Source organism: Lichenostomus cassidix, chromosome 14 (genome assembly GCF_008360975.1).
Source record: "Lichenostomus cassidix isolate B80296 chromosome 14, HeHo_3.0, whole genome shotgun sequence".
Lineage (NCBI taxonomy): Eukaryota > Metazoa > Chordata > Aves > Passeriformes > Meliphagidae > Lichenostomus > Lichenostomus cassidix.
Window position 1 is genome coordinate 7,077,994 of NC_139495.1, and position 21,250 is coordinate 7,099,243.

General features: G+C 39.8%; 2 protein-coding genes across 3 annotated transcripts; one reads left to right on the forward strand and one right to left on the reverse strand.

Annotated features, from left to right (window-relative positions):
* Positions 1 to 47: 47 nt before the first annotated feature.
* METTL9 (methyltransferase 9, His-X-His N1(pi)-histidine) lies at positions 48 to 17,654 on the reverse strand. The gene is made up of 5 exons (XM_085074676.1): positions 17,309 to 17,654; positions 13,651 to 13,841; positions 11,248 to 11,457; positions 10,645 to 10,829; positions 48 to 780 (listed from the first exon to the last, which is right to left on the reverse strand). Exons 1-5 carry the CDS (start codon positions 17,480 to 17,482, stop codon positions 575 to 577), a joined length of 966 nt encoding a protein of 321 aa, XP_084930802.1. The 5' UTR covers positions 17,483 to 17,654; the 3' UTR covers positions 48 to 574.
* IGSF6 (immunoglobulin superfamily member 6) lies at positions 1,055 to 7,128 on the forward strand. 2 transcript variants are annotated; one of them, XM_085074677.1, is made up of 6 exons: positions 1,055 to 1,539; positions 3,132 to 3,482; positions 4,383 to 4,489; positions 5,025 to 5,078; positions 5,709 to 5,792; positions 6,920 to 7,128. In XM_085074677.1, the coding sequence occupies exons 1-6, from the start codon at positions 1,473 to 1,475 to the stop codon at positions 6,956 to 6,958; spliced, it is 702 nt and encodes a 233-aa protein (XP_084930803.1). In that variant the 5' UTR covers positions 1,055 to 1,472; the 3' UTR covers positions 6,959 to 7,128. The 2 variants fall into 2 exon arrangements, with proteins under 2 accessions (XP_084930803.1, XP_084930804.1); XM_085074678.1 differs by lacking the exon at positions 5,025 to 5,078.
* Positions 17,655 to 21,250: the final 3,596 nt, after the last annotated feature.

The following is a 21,250-nucleotide window of genomic DNA, read 5'->3' on the forward strand; positions in this document are numbered from 1 at the left end:
AAGCATGGCTATGGTTACAAAAATGAACACAAAAGTTAATGCAAAAGTCAACTCAAAAAAGTTTATTAGCATGATTAAAAACATGAAGAATGACAGTAAGAGAAAAAGTAATTTAGCATGGAAGATTATCCATTTCAATAGTTTTTATTCAACAAGGCTTGAAGTGAATGGATAACTTTATTGCCAGATTTTGCTTGATTTCTTTCACAACAGTTCACACTGTATCAGTTTCACCATTATTTAGACTATTGCTTTTGTTTGGATATGATCCCTGTTGCAGGTAAGTATAAAAAAATATCCCCCATTGCTACTGGATTGCAGAATGCAATGTTGGTTTAAGAGCTGGTAAAAAAGAAATTCTCAGCTGAGGAGTCCATTTAAAAAACAACCTTTCCCGCCCCCCGCTAATCACACTACAAAGAAATACATTAGTATTTTGGCCTTTAAATTTCTTACACAGTATGTATTCAGCATGGCAATCCCAAAATTCCCTCCCTTTAAGTAACCATAAATCAAAGCCCTCTCTCAGAGGCTTCTTCTTGGGTTAGATTGTGGAGCTTTACTTCCCAGAGGCTTACACTGGCTTGAGGACGAAGACAGCATCATCCAGCACGTAGTAGTCATTGTACATGTCACCTTCACAGAGGTAGGGCAGTCTGGTGAAAGCCTCAATGGCAAAACCAGCTTTACTGAAAACTTCTGGCAGGCTGTTCACCTGTTCTTCCCAAGTGTCCCCTTTGATTTCCAGAACTTCTGATGGCTTTTCCCACTTGCCACCTACTGAGGAAACAGAATAGCTTTCTTTAAATTATAAGGAAAACTTTATTGTGTGCTGCATTTTCTTACAGAAAGCATAATTACACTGATTGTGCTCCATTCCAGTTCACACAGGAGGTTGCCAAGCCACTTGTAGACCTCTTGCAATATAGTTCTAGTTCATCCCTGCTGTTCAAAACCAGGTTATTTAAAGTTACCTTTTGTTACATTTTCACTACAAGTTCCAAGAGTGGCTAAAAGGCAACTTCCACTAGTGAGGCTGGTGTCCAGCAGACAGGAACAGAGCTAATTACAATGATTAGAGTCAGCAAGTTGAAAATTATGATTTGCTCTGAAGCTTTCACCAGTAGATCACCACATTACAATGGATGGCTACTTTGTGCCTTCGGTGGCCACCCACCAGCTGATCTGACAAAGGCTCTTAGGGTCATATAAAATTAAGAAGCTGACCACCTGTAGCATGCTGGAAAATGTTATTTGTTATATCCAGTGAAATAATCTGAAGGAAGTAATGTCATCCACAACAAACAAAAGTTTTCTGGTTTGGTCTGTCCCTTTAACCAGTTTGCTAAATGCAGCAGTAAACACCCTTCTAAACAGGAAGTTCTACATCTTGTGACTAAAAGAGTTCTGTAACTCCAAACATTTCCTAAGTTCCTCTTCCTTCAAGATTAATTTCCAGACACATACAAGAAATGGCATCTTTCAACAGATTAAAAAACGTGTTCATGCTGGCGTTTGACTGGATCCTGTATGCTGCTGGTAAGACTTTTTTAAAGTTTCTTACATTTTCTCATGTAACAGCAGTTAAACAAGACTGAGAGTTTTGTGGTTATGATTTGCAACACAGCTACAAAATAAAAGCAGTGAAGTTTTGCTGAAAATCAAGTTAACTTCTGCTATCTTCATATAATTTCCAAAGTACACAACTGCTAGCAAATGCTTTTTTCTTCCAAGAGTCTGAAATGCTCCTGTAACCTGTGATTTCTGGGTCAAACCCTGCTGCACTTCCCTGCTTGAACATTCCAGCAGCAACCTGGTTTCAGTGCAACTGCTTTTGTTTGGGAGGAGGGTTTGGGAAGTTCAGCAGGCAGCACCTACAGGACCTGAGGCCATGGAGCTCTGCTCTGCAAGGACACCAGAGCCTGTGGGTAAGGTGGAAAAGAGAAGGGGATCAGCTGCAGAAGCACAAGCTACTGCCTTTCGCCACACAGGGTGTATGTACAGCCACAACTTACAATCTTCAGATTGCTGTAGCTGCTGTGGAAAGGCTCTGATACGGACCTGAGACAGAACCAGTTTAATTTTATTCCTGTAGAAGTCCCAGACACGGGATCTGATTGGATTTCGTGAGAAACTGATGAAGGGACAATGCTAATTGTTCACCATGGACAGGTTTATAAATTATGTTTCAGCAGTACACGAAGAGATTTCAGTTTATTTATCTTCTAATTTGTTATTTTCTGGCAAGCAGGGAAGGCTGTGGTTAAGGTACTACCTTTATTCTCACTGCAATAATCTCAATGTCATTGTTCAAATAACTACACAATTATTTGAATAGAATTAAATATACTAAAACAGAACTTACACTGTGGATTCCAGTAAGGACTTAAAAAAATTCTTCCAGACTAGTCACATTAAACCACACATTTTAGTTCCTTAATTAGAATGCTCTTCTCTGATTAACCTTCCTGTTTTCTCTGCACATATTTTTAAATGTCAGAACTAACAGGCACTATTATTCTTAGATACCCTGAGTCAATATATGTGAAGTGGAAGAATGTCTAGGAACTATCATGAGTTCTAATCAATGTTATGAAGTTGCTAAATTATAAATGTCTTGATTTATGACATTTCAACTGCCTACCTTCAGGTTGCCTGGCTTGACTCAGACCAAGAACAGTGGAGGAGAGAGAAAGCCCTGCAGAACTGCTCCACTGAGCAGCTGCACTCATGTCACACAACACTCACACCCACTGCCCAGTACCCCCCAAAACATGCAGGACTAAATCTGAGGCAGGGAACTGCACAAAGTATTCTTCTGTCTTCTCCAAGGCCAAAGGAAACATTCACATTGCTTCACATCTCTCAATCTTCTCTACTCTGTCAGAAAATAGAAAGCCAAGCACATTACCCTGTAGGTAAGTGTTAAATGAACACGTGCAAGCTATAGGAATTATCTAAAAACCAAGTTTGCTGAAAACAACATTAACAATTTCATGTTTGAGACACGGCTGATTTCCTCCTTTCCTCCCACCTTTTCTTGAATGAATCAAAAGTAGTTGTTTTTTCTTTTTAAATTGTACCTTGCTTTTTAGCTGTCCCTCACATTACCAACTGTTCCTTCCCAACAGGTGTTGCAGATACCTGCCAAGTGACTGTAACACAACCCAGGTTTCAGGAAGCTGACTCCTCCATGAACAATGTGTCCCTGCCATGCACCTTCTCTACCTCTGGCTGCTCCTCCTCCCAGCCTGAAGTTCTGTGGTTTCGCTTTTTAACTAATACACATCAGGATTTGTGCACTCCTGGATGCACAGATCATCAGAAGTACAAAGTACATATATCAGAAAACAACATTTTACTTGAGATAAAAGGTCTGACTGTAGACGACAACGCTGTTTATATCTGTGGAATAGCATTTTCAGACTCAGATTCACCCCTTTCTAAACAAACAGGAGATGGAACAGTACTAAGGGTAACAGGTCAGTTGTTCATTCCTTCTTAATGAAGCATCTTAGAAGAAACATCTTTTCTAAATACTCTCTTTATTTAAACTTTCAAGAATGACATTTAAGATGGAAATACCAACAAACCTATTAGGAATAATATGACTATATTAAGATGTTAATAGTAAAACCTGAGGGATTCTACAAATAAGCATCTCAACCTCGTTTGCTAATTAGGCTGCTCTGTTATATGATGAAGATGACTCTAGAATTCTACAAAAGAAAGAAGTTTTGTACTTGTGCTGCCTAACCATACTCTACATCCCCTTACATTAAGACTTTCATAGCTGTCAGAAAGGAAGCATCAACAGAAAAATGGGAAGTAGAGAAATTTAGTAGAAGTATGTGCAAGAGAGTGCAGGGCCTCAGACCTGGGGATTTACTCTGCCAACCTGGGAAAAAGGTTTTAAACCTTTGTATCACTTGCCTTCTAGTTAAGAAAGTGATGAAACTTTAGTAACTACATTTCAGTTTTACATGCCTAAAATACAAAAAGCAAAAAAAAAGAGCAGAAACAGGTGGATTATTACTTTCTCTATATTCCTTCCTCTAATTCCATTTCTGAGCAGAAGCCTGTGTGTGAGCTTTATTCAGACACACCGTTACAAGATTAGAAAACTGGATTCCATTCTCTCTCTTTCCTTAAAGAAAGTTTTGATTACAAACCCTAAGAGGTCTCCATTGCCCTCGCAAATGTATGAGCAAACAAAGAGAAAATTATCTCACTAAGGAATTTAGACTGAAAATGAGCCAGAAAAATATTGATGGGGTATGAGGTTTTTTAATTCCTTGGAGAAAGGGGGCTGGAATGCAGAGTCTTAAAAAAGTTATGTGAATCAAAACTGCCCTTTATTCTATCACTCATTTTTAATGAAGGACCAGGGAAGCAGCACAGCAATGGAAAACTCATCTTCATGATTGTTGCCTCATCCTTACTGTTCCTGTACAGCTCTGCTGTGCTCACATCCTTTGTGGTCTACAAGGTAGGCTCAAAATGACTTTTCTGGTTTTGCTCATTTTATAAATCGATGCAGTTTTAACATCTCCAAAAGGGGAATAAAAATACATTTCTAGATTTCCTAACCTTACTGGTATGATTTGGTAAAATGGTTCTTTCATGCAGTGACCACTGTCTAAGCATAAAGACAGGACTGGCTTTTTAATTTTTGTTTTTCTTTAGAAGTGAAAGTACAGAGTGAAGAGTACAGTAGGAAAAATTAAATTAGCCTTCTTCAAGGGAAAAAACAGATCTGTGATGCCATTGGGCCCTTTTTGAGAATTAAGCAGTGTCTCAGGCAGGTCCCACTGTACTCAAAACAAAAATACTTGCAGCAACTACTATAAGAAACTGAAAAAGGCTTTACACATGAGAAAACTTCTCTGATTTTTCCAATGGTATAAGCTGATCTAGTAAAACACGGACAAACTGACACTGCAAAAGGGCAACAATTTAAACTGCTCTGCTAACTTCTCATCTTGTATTTTAATTGCTTTTTTATTTCTTTTCCCTCCCTCCAGTTAAAACCAAAGCTGCTAAAGAAAAGTGGGAGAGACCACACAACAGAGAACTGTGTACGTTACCACTTTAATTGCTTTGTCTCTGATTCAGAGCTTCTTTTTCTTGTTTTTTTAAAGTATGTTAGGCATCAACTCTGTGATTAATTGATGATTCCATTAAGGAGACATTCCAAGCTGCCAAGGCTTCAGTTCAGATTTGTACAAAATTAGTTATGAATTTATATTTAACTAATTAATTTATTTTTAACACACTGGATACATAAAGGTAATCCATGCAAAGACCATCTCTAATACACTGTTTCCTTTATGTTCTACGTAAATTTTGTTCAAACTTCTGACAATAACAGATTTTGATATTAATTTTTTGTTTCTTTAAATGATCCATTCAAGTAAGCTCTAATGGGTTTAAAACAAGTCTATTAAGAACCTCTGTCATTATTTATCCTTGTATAAAAATCAAAACACATGCATTTAAATATCAAAGAATGTGTATATATTAAGTAATGCAATAATAATCTAATTTAAAACCCTTCTGCTTGTCAAACCAGGCGTTTTTAAAATGCTACTTAGTAACATTTCCAAAGATATATCCAGGTAAAAAACCTCAATTATAAAAGGTAGAAAATGATGTTTCCTCCAACTCAAAATGTTGCACTGAACCAAAATATTTTAAATAATTCACAGAAAATGAACAGCGGCCGAAAAATTTTTCAAGCAATTGCTCAAGAACTTCAAAAGCAGAGATATGCTCAAAACTGCCAACAGCCTGTGAGTATCCACCTACCAATACCTAAATTTATAGGGAAAAAGAGAAATGGAAAGGTTTTACCAGTATACTGTTTCCATTTCCTTTTAAAGTTGATAGGAATGTAAAAAAAGTACTGTGAATGACAGTCAAAGACATTATAAAGCATTCTAAATGGCCATATGCATATAATTACATATATATATTTATACATGTGTGTGTATATATATATATACACACATATATATATGCACACACACACCCCTTTTAGAATTACACATGTACATTTAAAAAGAAAATTGCCCAAAGTTTGTATTTAGCCAAGAAGAAGTCTGGTCCTGGACTGTTTGGTAAAATGCCTGGAGCTATTAACAGGTCATGTTTGAAAAATATTTCTTTTGCAGTTCCTCTTGCTCCCTTAACCCAGAGTAGGGGACAGAAACATAATAATACTATTACAAAAGCTCTACAATATTCTTAAAGGTATTTCCCCTCCTTCAGCATACAGAGACTTAACTAAATATTCAACATCACTGCGTAAAGCCACAAAACGTATTCCATCATTCCAAATTTATGCCATTAAGTCTTATATGACAATAATTTTACATTGGACATGTAAAGTATTGAAAAGAAAAAAACCCAAACCACACACTTCAGAAGTCACATGTATTTGCAAGCAAAGAAAATAGCTTCAAAATCTTACTTCAAAAATCTTGCCTCTCTTGAGAAACAATGTTAATTCTTTCCCATTCTGAGCACGGAGACCATTCTGAGATGCAAGGGGGAACCAAATGAAACAGAACAATGTCAAGCACTTCTCCTCTATACCTTTTACTTCATTTATTTCCATACAGCTCCAATAATTTTCCTCTGTAATTACCCCTTTAAAGACTTCAAGTCCCTGCTGACATGACCTGGTCCTTGGTTTGAGCATCAGATATGAAAATATGGGCTATGTTTTACTGCCTCTGTGCTCCCTGGAGATTAGGAAAAGCCAAGAGGATAAGAAACATGTTCTGAATGCTGTAGATACCACATGGACAAAAACAACTGGATAAGAGGGGAGAAAGGATTTTACTGAAACAGTAAAGGGATGGAGTTTGTCTCAAAAAAGAAAATCACCTCAGTAACAAAACACTTCTTTCCCTAGGATGATTTGGAAGATAACACTGTTTATCAGAACAGATGAGCACGTGCAGCACTTCAGATTTGTTCAATAGTTCCTGTGCAAGCAAAGGAGCAGGTGAGGAAGTTAAGCTTCTTCACAGACCTCCTTTGCTTTAAAGTGAGAGGACAAAACCTTGCAGGGCAGTGTTCTTCAAGAGTATTTTCTAAAGAGATCACCAGAAGTGAATTGCACCTTCCATCTGCGTTACATATTCCATTTGCCATTCTGCAAGAATAAGAACCCTGGGAAAAGACTTAATCTTCATAAGATAACTGCTGATGCTTAAAAGTTTCCTTTTTCAGTTTAGATTTAATCCTGTCTTCTCTTTTTGTTTTATATAAACTTATATGTATTCGTTTTACATGAATTGAGCTTTTGTGAAAGACGTTTGATAATTGACAGCAACAGAAAATAAACTTGTTTAATGGGTGAAATTCTGGGTTTGGTCATAGTTATCAATGTAACATTTACAGACCAACAGTTAATGAGCCTTGACAACAGCTTAAATAGAACAAAACCTGTTTTGCAACCAGAAAAAACTGACACTATAAACACACGCACTATGCTGGCAAAGCTCATTTGGGATGGGAACTTCTTCCAAACCTATTTAAGAAATATGTGAAAAGGTTGTTCCCCAATACTAAAATTCACCTGCTAGACTGACATCCCCCATCTCCCAGTCCTACCATCCAAAGTCAGGAATACCTGGAGCACCACATTTTGCCTTTACATGCCTGTTCAACATGGATAAAAGCACAAAAAATTATACTATCCAGTAAAAGACAGCATACTTTTTTTTAAGCACCTTTTTCAGCAGTTACTACCCAGTCAATCTGCAAAATCAGCAGTTTTACAAGAGATCTGATGGTATCTGGCATTTTCCCTTCTAAAGAACAGCTGCATCTTTTATAATAATTTAAATAAAGCAAGGCTTTGTTTAACAAATGAAGTGGCATTTCTCACTTCAGCAACATGAGAACGGACAACTGAGACAAAGCAAGGGTCCATCTTACACACTACTGTGTTTCCAGCTCAATTGAGTTTCCAGCTCAATTTCAGAAGGATGGAGAACACACCTTTGCCTTCTCATCCCTGTCAATCAATCACAAGGATACTAGTATGTTCAACAAGAAAATGTCACACTCCCAGGCTCCCAGTGTTCACTGTTTCTGAATTATAGCATGACGTTTTTATTTTAGAGAAACTTACACCAGTCCAGTCCTGTATCATCCAATAATGACTTTCTCTATTTATATTATGAAATACAAAGGATTCTTATATGAGTCAATGAGATACCTTTAAAAACATAAAGCTGTGGTTATGCTTGTTCTTTGTGACTGGTCTAATACCTTATGATTCACTGGGCTCACTTGCCAAATTTAGACATGTGCAATGACTGCATTCCTGGTTGTTCTGCATGGTGAAATAAAACTGAGAAGCCCCAGAGAGAATTTATGATTAAGCTCCTCTGGACTCTAGGTGTCACTGTCATTCCACAAACAGTGAGCACAGATCTGTATTTTAATTCCTCCTCCACCTTGCTTTGTTCTCTTAGAGCAAGTTTTATGTTATTCACATGGACAGCTTCCACCATTACCATCCCATTATACTGCATGTAATAACCCAAATATCTCATTTTTATTAAAATAACTTCTCCACTTCTATCTATGGATCTATCAAACACCTTACCTGCCCCAACTCTTTTCCATTTGTTCTCCCTCTACAAAATTCAAAAGTTTCACTATGTGGGTCCAAGCTGGTTTTAATGAGCTGCTACAAGAAATTACTTGAGCCACGAAATGTTCTCCTCTTTGAATGTTCCAAGTATAGTTTTGTTATATATAAAACATATGTACATATCTATTTTTAAAATGCATCATCATGTAGAACAGCTGAATGAAAAAACTGAAATTCTAAAATGTTTTTTAGATCATGAAGACAGTCTGGCAATTCATTGTCTGTTTCTTTAGCCTACAGTTAAACAGATCTTAAGAGGGAAAGCTGTAACTTTTGTGTGTGCAAACCTGCATTGTGTAAAGAAGTTTATATGGGTTCATAACCATAATAGTGGCAAATAGAAAAACTGAGCAGTTTTTAAGTTTCAGAACATATTAAGGGAACAAAACTGCCTTCAGCAAAGTGACTCATCTGCCAAATCACCACCGTGAATAAAATTATGACATTGGTTCACAAATCATCTTACAACAGTATTTCAGCTTTCAACAAGTAGGAATGGCTGTGTTCAACAATCACAGAGCAGGTTTCCAGGCCCTTGGGATTTATAAATTTAACTCTCTACTCTTCCCCCAGTGTATGTTAGGAGATTAACGATGAAGGATATAAGTGGACTTGGAATAGGTTGTTCCTTAACTCATGCCCCTCTTCCTGCTGAGCCAGGGAGTTGTACATGGTCTGTTACGGGGTTATCCAATGAAATGCAGAAAAGTAGATTTGGGGTGCAATAGCAACTGCCAAACACAATGGCACAGAGTTTTGAAGGCACACAAAAAAAGCATTTCTCATTTTTTCGTTCCAATGTGCCAGTGAGAGACTAGAAAGACACTGCTGGTATTTGGAATTTTAAAGAATTTTAAACAAGGGGAAGCCATATTGTTCTACATTATAAGAACAATAAGTTGCAACCAAATATGCTTGAAATACTGTACAGATGCCTAAATCAAGCCCCAAATCTAAGACACCATATTTTCAAAATAGTTACAAAATTACAAGCTCAAATACTGTATTTTAAGTAATTCTTCATCTGATGGCATTATTTCTTATACTTAAAACTTAATTTCTCCCTTCTCCCACCAAAATACCACTGCCATGTAAAAAGAGAAAATCAGATTCAGTTTGATGCATTTGTGATTGCCAGAACATGATTACTTCTGTATTTTCTGGGCATCCATGCTTTTCCACAGACAAGTCTTAACACTCAAGGAAAACCAGAGTCCAAACAATGACTGATGAAAATCAGCCTCCTGGAATTCAAACCACCTTCAGGGTGCTTCAACCCGAATCCACAATCACAGGCATGTAAAAAAGGTTTCTAGTCTCTTTTGAAGTTTAGTCATAAGGACAGATTCATCTGAAAATCTCTCAAGTATTTCTTTAAAATCCAAGTAGGGTAAACAATTGAGTTCTGGCACGGAATTTTACTTTTTTATTCCTGTTACTGGTACAGTATAAATGAATATAAAATTAATAGTGGTTGGTGCTTTGTATTTGTAGAGGTCTATATTTTACTTTGAGATCTCATGTTGGAAAGTGAAAGTTATCTCTCTATTAATTTTTAGGTGGGAACACTTGAAACAGCTTGATCTGAACTGCTTAATTCAGCAGCAGACAGTTCTCATGGTTTTGCTCAATTGGTCACTAGAGACAACTGGGGTCATGTCTAGGTAAAGGGACCTAATCAGGGACCAATTCTCCTATGGTGCTCCAACACAGCTGAAATGTGGTAACTTGCAGAACAGGATCTTCAATATTTGAGCTTTTTGTTGGTGCCAACAATATGTGCTGGGGAGTTAAGAAAAGAGCTTACATCATGTAGCCTGTTTACCTATGATTTCATACTTCTGAACATGCCCTGTACTAGTTATTTTTAAAAAATCAAATACAAACATTTATTAAACAATTAATTTGGGATACTAGATCCTACAAATTTTTTTTTGCCTGCCTAGACAGCTGTTAATCTGTGCACTTACCATTTTCCACATAGGGGTGAAATGGCAGAACCAGTGCTAGGATGACTCTGCCTCTGGTTGGCTCCAGTACACTTCTAATATCTTTTAATACAGTCAGTGGTTGATCACAGCGATCCAGCAGGTTCAAGCAGCTGATAACATCATACTGAAACCCTGTGTTTTGCCATTCATTTATACCAAGCACCCTGTGAAAGGAAAGAGATAGTCTGTTAAATAAAAATGAGTTGATTTCAGACAGAAGCACTGAAGACAAAAATTCCCTGTGGATGTGTTAATAGTGCAGGTAAGGTCAACCATTTAGAGAAGAGACAGACATGACCCCTTCTGGTCTTTCGGAAAAGAAAACTAAATCAATGATCAGTACAGCTACATGTCCAGCCCAATGAACCTTAACACTGCCTGATAAACATTAGGCAATAAAGGAGACAAAAACCAACACTGGTAAGAGGGAACATCAGATGGGTTTTGTATGGGTTAACCTTTTCCACAACAATCAAACAATAAAGGAATTGACTGAAAATACTGAACACTCATTAAATTACAAATAGATTACTTTACTGTAATGTCTGATAAGAAGGATGTAGGAAGCATTCAGTATGATACCTGTATTTCTTCTTCTGAAGCTGCCATATCATAGTTTCAGACAATTCAGTGGCATAGATTTCTTCAAAGTGAGGACTCATGACTTTAGTGACTTCTCCATCCCCAGCCCCTAAATCGAGAAGTCTATGGGATTTCCATTCAGGATTTATTTTAAGCAGTCTTTGAAATTGTTCTGGGGAAAACACAAACATTGAGCCCCTTCCCAGCAGCCTGAAATGTAAAAATGAGAAATAACCAATTTTGTACAAACTTTAAGACAGGCAGTGAAGAAATTTAAAATGTGCTTTGGCAGGAACAAGTCACACATAATAGTAGACAAGGTCACTGCTCAGATAAATTTTAAATCCAGTTCAACTTGTCTTGCACTTGTCAGAGATCAAACACAGAGCCACATGCAGTTACAGTGGTTAAGATTCCAGAAGGAATTTGATTAGGTAAGGAAGAGCTCATGGGGTGCAGCTCAAGAAAATGATTGCATAAAAAAAAAAAAAGGAGGGGGGAGAGAAAGAGAAGGAAAGACAAAGACTGAACCTTATTTGTCACATTTGCAGATTTGAATCTCTGCCACCTATCTTAAAAAAAACCCAAGACAAAATAACAGAGGAAATAAAATGGCTGCAGACGCAGAAGTATGCACAATGAATGAGGAATAGGATGTGGAACAAGGAGGGAAGACAGGGAACAGATTTAAAGAAAGGATGGGGTAACACTGCTGGAGGGGCAAAAGAGATTTTTTTAATTCTATGTTACAACGGCTTTTGCTGTTATCTGCAGATCCTGCATTCAACATGAAAAGCTGTGGAATAGAAAATAGACAACTCATTAAGGAATTGGGTAGAGGTGACAGTTGGATTCCTTATGGATCAAGTCAGTGACATACCCGCCCATAACTGTTTGAAGACTACACAGTGACACATTTCAGCTGGCATAGCAGAATTCAATGATGAAACAGTTAGAAGAGCAGGCACAGGAAAAAGAACTGGTCAGTAATAAACTGCAGGTAGATAAATACTATTCTTTAAACTCCTGTTGGGTAGCAGGTTAAACTTAAAGACAATGAACAGGAAAAAAAAATCAAACAGAAAACAGGTAAACAGAGATAAAAAGACTCAAAGAATAAAAAATGTGAAAAGGAGATGACCTAGGAAAGACTGACTGTACTAAAACCCAAAGAAACAAAAAGGATAGAGTACACAAAGTCATAAAGAAGAAACTAAGCAGGATATCAAATGTATAAAAATAAACAGACTACATCCAATTTAAGTAGAGCCCCCTTGCAGCACATGTCAGTCCACACTGTATAATTGGCTCATAGCTATTATTCCTAACAGCATTATGAGGTGTTATTCAAAGCCCTGAAGAGCCTTTGAAAAAAAATGGAAGAGAAAGGAAGAAGAGACCAAAGGAACCTTTATATAAAGCTACACATAACTAAGAACACCACAGGGAAGCTCATAAAGTCATCTGGGTAGAAAATAAGGAAAAGGACTATTTTTCTAGCCCCAGTAGACAGCTCCTATCTTGTATCAGACTGTGCAGAAGGTGCAGAGGTGGGGATACTGGAGAAATTGGTTAAATGTAACAAAATGAATTCTTCATAAGGTCAAAACTGATAATCTGTCAAATGTGTCTGAATGGAGTAATGTGAGCAAAAAAAACCCCACTGACTTCTTTGAAAAAAAATACTAAAGCACCCATGAACAGCCAAACTCCCCTGCAACTGATGCAATAAGAATAGAGGAATACTGTTTGATCAACTTATGTTTTCCTGCTTTGCTGATGTTTCCTCAGTCAAACATGCTTCATCAGAAGGAACCTGTTCTAGTACAGCTTACACACAAATTGAGGTGGAATTGTTTGAGAGAGTAAGAGAAAGGACAGAATTCCACATTAGTGTTACCAGACACAACACCTGGCCAGCTTTGCACTGTTTAGAAATGTGCCATGGGCAGGCACACACTCATCTAGCAGCAATAGTTTTAGGTGCAACACAGAACTGGCTGGATAAAGCCACCAACCAGGACAATCTCAACAGTAACTGATATAAATGTGGCAGTAGGGAAAGGGCAAGGTGGAGGGGAAGAAAGGTGAGAGAAGTGACACAAAAAAAAAAGACTCTCTTAGTAAGGAAATTAACGAGTAATTGTTACAAAATACAATCAGAATCCTCCAACTGTCTTTTATTAATTGCGGTTACCTCCTCTGCCCCACCAGGCTGGAAATGGTGTTCACCAGTTAAGAGGGCTGGGCACAATGAACAGAGGAGAGCATTTCACAGCTGACAGACCAGCAAAGGGAAATCACACATTTTGGAAAGCTGACAGATCAAGGGGTAGGGCTGAACACTTGAAAACTCTAAATCCAAACTGTATGTAGCTTACTCAGTCTTGACTTTTCACTTACCCATTGATAGATGTTCTAGACATAAAAAGGCTAAAAATAGAGGACACAAAAGAGTGATAGAGCTGGATAAACAGCCAGCCTGACTTCTCAATGCTGTTGTTTAAGAAGATCTGTGTTCCTTGGTCAAGGTAACTCTGGACAAAAATGGGCTGAAGGGATTCAGACAACTGTTCTGTGTTGCAGACATACCACTAGAGAAAGAGATAAAGGATCATTAAAAAAGTTCAGCAATGTAAACCCCGAAGTAGTCAAAATTAATACATGGAAAGCTATTATCAATTTCCATAAATACAAAAAATTAGTTTTTCCTACAGTCTTTTCAACAAACTTCAGGGTTAAATTAACTTAGAATTGTAACAAAGTACACTGATAACTTGCTAAGGAATAATGCAAACAGAAAGAAATAGACAGTAATTTTTGTCTTAATCACTACCCTATACTTTGAAGACATCTACAAAGTAAATTCCCTAGAAAGCCAACAAAGGTCCTCTATGCAAAAGTTATATTAAAAAAATTAAATTTCTTTTTAATGAAGAACATCACTATTATTTTTCACTCTCCTACACTTACATGGAGTTATTACCAGTCCTCATTAAATGCCACTGTGACTGTTTTCTACCATCAAGAATTATTTTCTACAGCCAAGACCCTCTTATCTCCCCCTTAAATCTTGCAATAATGTTCCTTAAACTGACTGCATGTGTTCACTGAGCAGATAGGGAGCTTTAAGTGTCCTAAAGTGAGATGCAGAGTTTTAACAGAACCTTGTAAAAAATGCATGTGGAAGGACAGAAACTGTCAGCTGGGGTAACTTCCCAAAGATTCAACACACACGTGCTCAGATCCTGACCCCATCCCATCTGTTTGCCTTCTTGGGAGAGGAACATTCACTCAATGCAGGTTTACACAGTGTTCAGCACAATGGAACTTCCAGTCATTACTGAAATGGGACAGGATTCTTACTGCAGTGTGTGCAGCTTCCCAGCAGGCAGAGGGAGCAGACAGTGCACCAAGACCCTTGTGGCAGATTCATGAGCAGGGGCTCCAGCAAACACTGGCCCAAAGCAGCACGGAAAGAAGCTTCAGCTGAGGAGCAAACACAATGCCTGCTTGGGATTAAAAACCACCTGCACAATGGGCACATTTCTGGCAGAATCAGGTTCTCAGCCATACTTTCAAACACACTTATAGGTAGAACAAGTGAGTGATCCTTTCCTCTGAAAAACAGATTTTGAGCCTGGCACAGGGATCCCCGAGACTGCTGATTTACCAGTTCAGGTCTCTTCTCACTGCAGCTCAGTGCTTGTTAAATAAATCAGCATAGTCCAGTGATTCCCAAAAGGAATCCTTAGTGGCTCCTGAAAAACCACTAAAGCAACAGCTTGTGTACTTTGTCTATTCATTCAGAAGCCAATTCCAAGAGCCTGGCAGAAGCAAATGATCCCAAGGAGCTGAGGAGCAGGCTGGGATGTGTCAGGTTCACTCATGAGGCTGCTGCCTCACTACACTGAACAGGTTTGGAGTGGCTCAGATGATTTGCCTTTTGCAATGTGTTGCCAGTTTCAATCCAGAAGAAAACATTTTCAAAGCCTAGGGAAACACAGGCTTTGTTCCATAAGCAACATGACTACACATATGCTGTACCTGAGCTCACACACCTCGGGGTTCTGCACTGAACTGTCACCTGCAGTTCCACTGAAAAACAACAGTCCTACAATTCTGGTCTTTAAGACTTCTAAGTATTGACATAACCATCAGCAGAAGGATGATGGTGACAACTAACAGAAGCTGGTTTCCAAAAATTAGGTGTAGTTCACAGATCTCCAATTTTTTCTTCTCAATATGGCTTAGTGGGCATGGTGGTATTTGGCCAAAGGTTGGACTTGATGAACTTGGAGGTCTTTTTCAACCTTAATGATTCTATGATCCCTCACAGGTAATCATGCCAATAAGGTTATTGACAATTACCTATAAAATACTAATGAATAACAGAAATTCTATCAAATTTCGAATTTAAAATAAAAAAGGAGAGAAACAACTTAGTTCCAGAACTACTTCCTCAGAACAGAAACCGCTTTTGTTTCCCTCCATGTACAACACGTGAAGGCCACTAGTTTCATGACAGAAAGTATGTCAATCTCTTATACCTTTTCAGATTGTTGTGCTAAAACCTTTGTTATAATAAACATTATAAACATTGTAACTCTTGTCTAATATTAGTAAAAGGATGAAAAAGTTCTTTTAGTTAATTTACACAAAACGAATGAAATCAGCTAAAACTGCAGAATCAAAGTAGCAGACGTCTCAACATGCAATCCTTGCTTACCCCACAAACTCACGTATCTTACAAAATGTACTAAATAATCAATATACCTACATTTAAAATCTAGATCAAACAAAACAGAGATGGAGATTATCCACTGTAGACCATCTACCTGTGAATGACATAAGCATCTCCACAACACATTTCCTCGGCTGACTTGTCTTTCTAGTACAGCTTTTAACAGCACAAAAGACTTTCACATTTTCTTTGTTCACCAGAAGGAAGTTCTTCCTGTAAACCTGAATTCTGCTTCTCTTTGTACTGATGTCCCGAATGATCCACACAGCAGACCACGAGCAATAAACTCCAGGGATACATCCACCCTGCAAGATTCTGGATGTCAGTGCCCACCCAGAGCACTAAGGCAGCTGTATTTACAGATCAGCAGGAAGAATTATGCTCTTCCTTTGTACAGCAATCCTCAAATGTTTATACTACATCTTCTTCGTCAGCTCGGTTCTGCATATTTAACGTAGATTAAGCTGCCAGCTTTCTTCGGCACTAAGAGTTTTCATTAGCCCTTCTAACTCCTGTCAGATTTTCAGCAGCATTTTGCCAAAACATAGTGCGGATCTGAACACACTCCAGATGAAATCTATCACATAACCATAGCACTGCAAGGGCACAGCCCCTAACTTCACAGGGTACAGACCCATGCGGCCACACTGCCCAAACATAGCACTAACCTTTTATCGCAGCCGGATCACATTGCAACAACTCACCCCTAGTTTGCCACCTACTACTGCTCCAAGGCCTCCGTGGGCTTCTCAGTTTCCCACTTTGCTGTTTTCCTCTAGATGCGCCGGCACTGATTACAAACCCCTCTGATTACAAACCGCCCCCCGTCACACCTTCACTGAGCGCTCTCATCACAGGGCTCACCGGGGCTGTGCATTGAAAGAACCGGGGGTGCACATCCCCAGCCCGGGGTGCACATCCCCAGCCCGAGGTGCACACCCACAGCTCGGGGCTGCAGCTCTCCCGGGAGCAGCTCTGGCCCCGACCCGACCCGACCCGACCCGCTCCGGTGCCGGACAGGCGCTGCTGCCCCCGCCGGGCTCACCCCGATCCCCCGCGGGGCTCCCCGAGCCCGCAGCCCCGGCAGAGCTCCGCACACGGCAACTTTCTCACGGCAGGACCCGGCAGTTGGCTCTCTTTGTCTGCGCTGCCCGGCCCGGTGCCCCTCAGCCCTCAGCGCGCTCCCCGCTCCTCCCGCCGCTCCCCCGGCGGAGCTCCCCGGGCCCGGGGGGTCCCTGTGCCGTCCCGCCGCCCGGCCCGCCGCGGTGAGGGAAGGGAAGGGAGGGGCGGGCAGGGCGGCCGCCGCCGGGGCTGTACCTGGTGGTTCTCCCTGGCGCCCGGGGCTGGCTGGCGGTGGCTGCCCATCATATTCACGTAGAGGGACCTGGATAAAGGGCTCCGCAGGTACCGGGCAGGGCCAGCCCACATCGTCCTCCTGAGCACCCAGAGGAGCAGGGTGTAGCAGCCCAGCCAGCACAGCCACAGTCTCATGGGGAAGGGGCGCGATCAGCCCCGCGCGCCGCCGCCGCCCCCCCGCTCCATGGCAGCGGCGGCTCCGCTCGGGGCCCGCGCACACGCTCCGCGGAACGCGCCGCCGCGGCAGCGGGGCCCGCCCGGAATCCTTCGCTGCGACACGCCGGGGCCCGGCGCGCACCTCTCCCTCCCTCCCTCTCGCTCGGCAATGGCCGGGCGGGGCCGCGCCGCGCTCGAACCGGAGCGGGGCGGAGCGGGGCGGGGCGGGGCGGGCTGGCGCAGCTCGGCCGGGTCCCTCCTTCCGCCCCGCCCCGGGCACCGCCGGCACGTGCTCGGCGCCGCCCTGTCACCGGGGCGCGGCGCTGAGGGACGGGAGCGGGTCAGACAATTGTTTGTAAACAAACAGCAGCGAGCCGCGCCTTCCTGTCCGAGCAGACTCGATGGCTGCGGTCTAGCCCCTTCATTTCCCGGTAAGGATGGCACTGCGAGTCAGAACCCTCTGGGATGCTGGCTTCCACGTGGAACCTCCTCTCATCAAGCACTGATGCCATCCAAGCTCGCTTACCGTGGGAAATCAGCAAAACCAGAGCAACAACACAATATTGCCAGAGGATTTTTGTGTTCAGTTCATTTTCACTGATGTTTCCTTGAGGAAAGTTTTTGACTTGAGAGCTTTAGACAGCTTTCCACAGAATGGTTTTTTTCCCCTCACCAATAGATGGGTCTAGAATGGGCTAGAATGCCTCTCTGGTCTATTTTTATTTGGCTTGGGATTAAGACTCTTCTTTCCATGAGTGTTCTTATTTGTAAAGACAGACTAGTTTATTTTTCCCCTCCAGGAATAAAACGACTTTGTAATCAAAATCCAAAATGACAAAGCTTAATTTGCTGTTGTTTAAACAGACATCTGCTCACAATATTATAAACCAATAAATAAAATTTCTTCAGGTTAGTTACATGTTGTTCACATGGAAATGTATCTTGATTTTATCACGTGAAAAATACAGATAATTGACTGCATGCCAAATAAATTAAGAAATTTGCTAACTTTTGTCTTTGCATTGTTAGCATACAACCTGGGTGTGTTTTAATGAGATTTTTCAAAATTCCTACCCAGTGTTACATTTGTCATTAATATTCTGATGCAGTAGTTGTATACTCAGCATATTTTTCTCTTGACAAGCTATAAAGAACTCACTCTTCATGCATATTTAGGTAATAATTTTGATGTATTGTCCTTTGCATATAGGCTGGTGGAGCTGTAACCAATTGCTGGACAATCTCAGCAAACCATTTGTTGTGTAAGTATATTGCTTTGTCATTCAAAGCAATTAGTGTGCTGGGAGAGGATTTCCAGAAATAATGGAATCACTTTTTTCCACTCTCTGCTCCACTATTTGGATAGCGTTTTTTCTTTGTCTTGATGGAAAATTTCCATAATCAATTGAATCCCTGGAGTCTGAAAGGTCCCAAACACCCCCAAAGGGTTTAACACAGCCATGATTGCTTTGCTTGGCTTCTGGAGCAGGCTTGGTAGCAGGGCTGGCTGCACAGCCTCATGTAGTCTACAATGTAAATCCCCAATTTTCCCAGTAAAATGCAAAGATAAAACAACTTTCCCTTCTATTATTCAAACATTAGCAAGAAAGAATTACCAGAAAGAGGTTTTTAACGTAAACACAGATATCTAAAATCCTCTCCCCCAAAGGTAACCCAGGAAGCCCAGCTGTGGGTCTGTCCAGATCTTTAGGACAACTGACCCCAGGCTCAGTTGTATGTTCCTTTACAAAACCAGCTGGAATTCTTTTGCCTGCATGTACTACCCAAGGTTTTTCCCTGAGCTGGCTTAATTCTGCAAGGAAGTGCCTAGAAGTACTTGTGGAGATGTGGCTTATCTTAAGTATTCCTTGCCCTTCCTGCTGGTCTTTCCTGACAGCACCCATTCGGCTGCAGAACTGTATTCAAATGTAAACATTCCTACTAGCCATGTCCACACAGTATATTCATGAATTACTAAGCAGTTCCAAAATCAGGGCAGCAGGAGACTGGAAAGGTAATTTTGTACAAGACCAGAAGAGAGGTGGGCCTGTAAGCACCACAAAACATCATCTTTCCCCCCTTAAAATTAAATATGCTTTGTTGTCATTTATTCAATATTTTCACTCTATTACTGACCATATATTATATATTATATTACTACTATATTAGACTAACATTCTTTAGTGTCTATTAGACAACATCCTTTTAAGTCTAGCAGACACTTGTACTTATTGATTTTCAATAAATAAAATTCATTCAGTGTATTAAGATCCATATTCTCAGAATTTATAGAGAAACTCTAAGAATGGGATTCAAGCATCCCATTTATCCTCCTCTGAACTTACCACAGCATTTCATATTTTATACTGTACACACACTTATAGCCTCTTTATCAGTTATGAGACTATTTCAGACACTCTTAAATTATCAAGATTAAATTGAGGCATTTTACCAGCAGTGGGAGTTCAAGCTCAGATACTGCTGGCTAATAAGGAGAGAAAGCAGGGAAACCAGCTGTTGCAAGACACTGAACTTTTGCCTTTGATCATCCTCTCCTTGATTCACAGCCAAAACCAATCATGTAGGTTTAGCAGAGGATAACAAAGTTTAGAGGGTGACAGAGAAATGGAGAATAAGCAATGTCAGTCACAGCACAGTGCCAACCTTCTAGTCCTGTAGGAAGACTACCACCCAGATTTAAAGCACTTTTCTAGTCCTCTTTGGGATTGACGATTGATGCTATGAAAGACATTTTTCCTGCCCTTACAGCAAGGGAAATAGGACAGACAAATGGGAGAATAATGCATAATAAATTTGGAAAATTATTAGTATCTTACATATGAAATAATTTGTATTGTATTTATCAGGTTTGTTTTCTAAACTGGTTTAGTCAATAGTTAATGTCTCTTGTGTTCAGGCTGTCTTACTTAGAAATCTTTGATTATGTACTTTTCCTATCCAAATTCCAGAGATGCAGGAGTTTCTAGAGCGTATTCAAACAGTGCATTGAGTCATATCACTTCTTACTCCTTTCTTATTTCAGCAAATTAATGGTAACTTTATCAGTCATTTTCCAGAACAAAGTAATTACAGTAATTTCAAAGAATTCTTGACTCTTAAACCCACTTATTAGATTTCCTGTTGTATAGCACAATACTCCTTCAGTTGTACACTATATTCTAATAACTTAATATTAGAAATAACTAACAAAGTCACCTAACAAACCCTATTTGTGGTACAATAACATTATGCTATTGCATATATTAAAACACATATTCTATGAGGATAGGATAAGCAAAGGAAATTTAGGAAATACAGAAACAGCAAAGAAAAAACAGACTATTTTAAGTTATAACAATTTTAAAGGAACTGTCAGGGAGAAGACTTTTCATATAATGAATCAAAGATTATATTAACTTAAATTCCTCTGACTTTTGCTCCTGCCTTTCAGACAGGGCGTAAGTACATACAATGCAGGAAATCTTTTCAAATTCAAAATCTAAACACACAGACCGTATCTGCTCTGGTATTTGTATGTACCTATCCACAGAGGATTTACAAAAGTGATGCTGTATGTGCACCTAATGCTGTTAGTATGCACAATGCAAATGGGTAACAGTATCTCTGACAAGACAGATAAAAACCAGATAATGAAACTTCAAACTTCTCCACAGTTCTGGCTTCTTATATTTTAACATAAATCTTCATATTCCTATCAAAGGATTCATTTGGACTTCTAAATATTTA